Source organism: Micropterus dolomieu, linkage group LG04, assembly GCF_021292245.1.
Source record: "Micropterus dolomieu isolate WLL.071019.BEF.003 ecotype Adirondacks linkage group LG04, ASM2129224v1, whole genome shotgun sequence".
NCBI classification, from domain to species: domain Eukaryota; kingdom Metazoa; phylum Chordata; class Actinopteri; order Centrarchiformes; family Centrarchidae; genus Micropterus; species Micropterus dolomieu.
This window is the reverse complement of record NC_060153.1, coordinates 20,948,076-20,951,250: the sequence shown is the minus strand read 5'-3', so window position 1 is coordinate 20,951,250 and position 3,175 is coordinate 20,948,076. Positions and strand designations below refer to the sequence as shown.

Genomic DNA, 3,175 nt, shown 5'->3' with positions numbered 1-3,175 from the left:
GAGATCCTCAGACCCCTTGTGAGACCATATGCTGGTGCGGTTGGCCCTGGGTTCCTCCTAATGCAAGACAATGCTAGACCTCATGTGGCTGGAGTGTGTCAGCAGTTCCTGCAAGAGGAAGGCATTGATGCTATGGACTGGCCTGCCCGTTCCCCAGACCTGAATCCAATTGAGCACATCTGGGACATCATGTCTCGCTCCATCCACCAACGCCACGTTGCACCAGACTGTCCATGAGTTGGCGGATGCTTTAGTCCAGGTCTGGGAGGAGATCCCTCAGGAGACCATTCGCCACCTCATCAGGAGCATGTCCAGGCGTTGTAGGGAGGTCATACAGGCACGTGGAGGCCACACACACTACTGAGCCTCATTTTGACTTGTTTTAAGGACATTACATCAAAGTTGGATCGGCCTGTAGTGTGGTTTTCCACTTTGATTTTGAGTGTGACTCCAAATCCAGACCTCCATGGGTTGATAAATTTGATTTCCATTGATAATTTGTGTGATTTTGTTGTCAGCACATTCAACTATGTAAAGAAGGGAGTATTTAATGAGATTATTTCATTCATTCAGATCTAGGATGTGTTATTTTAGTGTTCCCTTTATTTTTGTGAGCAGTGTATTTATGCTCCATAGAATTAACCATGTTTAAAATAGGTACCTACAATTACAGAGAAAGTTGCTGTGTAGTGTCAGTAGTGGGATTTTAAACCACATTACATAGAGAGACTGCATAACGATCATGACCTGTTCAATAAACCATTTGAGTAAAACTCACCTTCTTCTCAAACTCATCAACCATTCCGGGTTTGGCCACGGCGCTCCTGTAGTAACTCCAGTCAATGGCTGCAGGAGTCTCTGGCAGGGAGGTCAGTCTGGTATAAAGAGAGAGGACGGAGTTTAACAGCTGACAACGAAGGCACAGTGAGCAAACTAATAGGACATCGAAGAAGCAAATCAGTACAAGAAATTAGCTGTAATGAGCGACTAACAGGAGTAACGTAATCGCTTCATGGTGTGCGCAAGTCAAATGCTGTAGAAAGAGGATAGTTCTTATAAGAGACCAATTAATAGCCCAATGCAGTTCCCTGATAATGAGGACTTAATAAGAAAGAAGCAAAGTATAATACATAATGGGTATAGGTGCTTCTGTAGGTTGAGTACTTGATCAGTTTGACCAAATTATTATTTTTTTTAAATATTCAAGCGAACAAAGAATTAAAATTGACTTTAGCCCTGATGTGTAAATACAAAAAAGAACATCCACACACACAAGCAACTGCACACTGTAAATGGGGTGGTGATACATGGCACAACGGATAAAACTATGCCTTTGGTGTCAGAGACCTGGGTTCAATCCCCACTGTGACTCATCCACCATTGTGTTCCTGAGCAAGACACTTAACCCCTAGTTGCTCCAGAAAGCAGAGATAAAAAGCGTCAGCTAAATGAATAAATTTAAATGTTCTTCTACATATTTATATGCAATTGTTGTGCAAAGCTTCTGTCAGGTGAGTAGAGCAACGATTAATCAATTAGTTGTCCACTATTAATTTAATCGCCAACTACTTTGATAATTGATTATCACTCGAATCCTTTTTTTAAGGAAAAAAAACTATTCAAATTCTCTAATTTCAGCTTCTCAAATGTTAATACTTCTTTACTCCTTTGTGAGAGTAAACTGAATACCTTTGGGTTGTGTACAAAAGACATCATCTTGGGTTTTGGGAAGCACTGAGACATTTTTCACAATTTTCTAAACCTGGAACAACTAATCAAATAATTGAGAAATGAATCGACAATAAAAATAATTGTTGCAGCCTTACAGGTGAGCAGTGGACACACGACACGGTCATTGAATGGGAGATACATTCCGACAACAGCCGACTCCTTTGAAACGTCCCTCAGATTGATGCTGTTTTGCTTATCAGCAAGAAAACACATTAACCACCAAGTGCTACTGATTTCAATGAATATTCAGTTTGAGAGCATTAGCCAAGACTGAAGTTCAGTACTATAAGACTGATGTTGACTATCTAAAGCAAGTTGTTGGTGTAAAACTAACTTGGCTGCAATGGCGTCACTGCGAGTCTTCAGTGCGTTGAACATGCCCCTCTGGTTGGGCGGAACGCGCTCAGCAAACGCCACCCAGTCAATGGCCTTCAGGGCAACACGACGGCCTGCCATCTTGATGGTCTGGAAAGTAGAATGAATTCTTGTTTAGTCCAAACAAACCCTCATCGAAAAACATCAAAACAATCCAGGCTACATTGGCTGCTAAATGAAATGTGTGTGTACATAGATATGTTTTCAGGTTTTATACACACACACAAAGTTGCCAGTTTATGAGGTACACCAAGGTAACACTACTAGAGTCTAGTTCAACAGGCCTGAAATAAATCATACCTTCAAGGTTAATGTTCGGGGATATTATTTTTAGAGACATGTCAGTATAATGTAATACAAATCAACATCACCAAATGACGTTAAGTTACATCAACACCTCTCTAAAACTGTTTCAACAAAAACAACCTTAAAGGGGTGAGGACTTATTGCACGGCTGCTGTAATAAGACTACATTAGCTTTAGCTAGGTGTACCTAATTAAGTGGAAACTGAGTGTATGTGGCCAGGTCTTATGGAGCAAGTTAACCATAATGGTAATAATGTGTATTAATGGTGGACGGCGGGGTATATTTTTATTTACACAGTGCTATTTTTAACGTACATGGAAAAACATTTACATATTGCCGACAAATGGCTGTAGTGTTACCATTGCCTTTATCATTAAATGAATACTAGCTTTAGCCTACACACTGACAAGAAAGTGTTCACCTCCAATCTAATATACACGGTGTCATTTCATACTCAATTCAGTATGACAAATTCACTTTTAATGACTGACTCCAGGACCTACGTATCACTATGAGAAAGTATTAAGTTTGTGTTAAACCAGGCTGTAAAGTGGCGTTAACGCAGGTAGAAATAAAGACATTAATCCGCAACGTACAGACAGTTAAAGACAGTGACGTTACCAATACAGACAGTAGTCCTACCGCAGAGCCCAAATGGTAATGCATTTTTTTTTTTACAACTAACTTATAAAGATGGTAAAAAACATTTCTGACAGGGGCAAGAAATTACAGCGTGCCTTTTACATTTTGTTCAATTTAAGA

At 40.1% G+C, this 3,175-nt stretch overlaps 1 protein-coding gene across 2 annotated transcripts in view; it reads right to left on the bottom strand.

Annotated features, from left to right (window-relative positions):
- LOC123969211 (ATP synthase subunit d, mitochondrial-like) overlaps window positions 1-3,175 on the bottom strand; it is a 6,796-nt gene that overhangs the window by 1,793 nt on the left and 1,828 nt on the right. Inside the window, exons 1-2 of one of the 2 annotated variants that reach the window (XM_046046378.1) lie at window positions 2,066-2,220; window positions 779-875 (exon numbers count right to left, since the gene is read on the bottom strand). In XM_046046378.1, the coding sequence (XP_045902334.1) occupies window positions 779-875; window positions 2,066-2,187 (219 nt within the window). In that variant the 5' untranslated portion in view covers window positions 2,188-2,220. Of the gene's footprint in view, window positions 1-778; window positions 876-2,065; window positions 2,221-3,175 lie in introns of those variants that run through there. The other variant, XM_046046379.1, reaches the window with a different exon arrangement.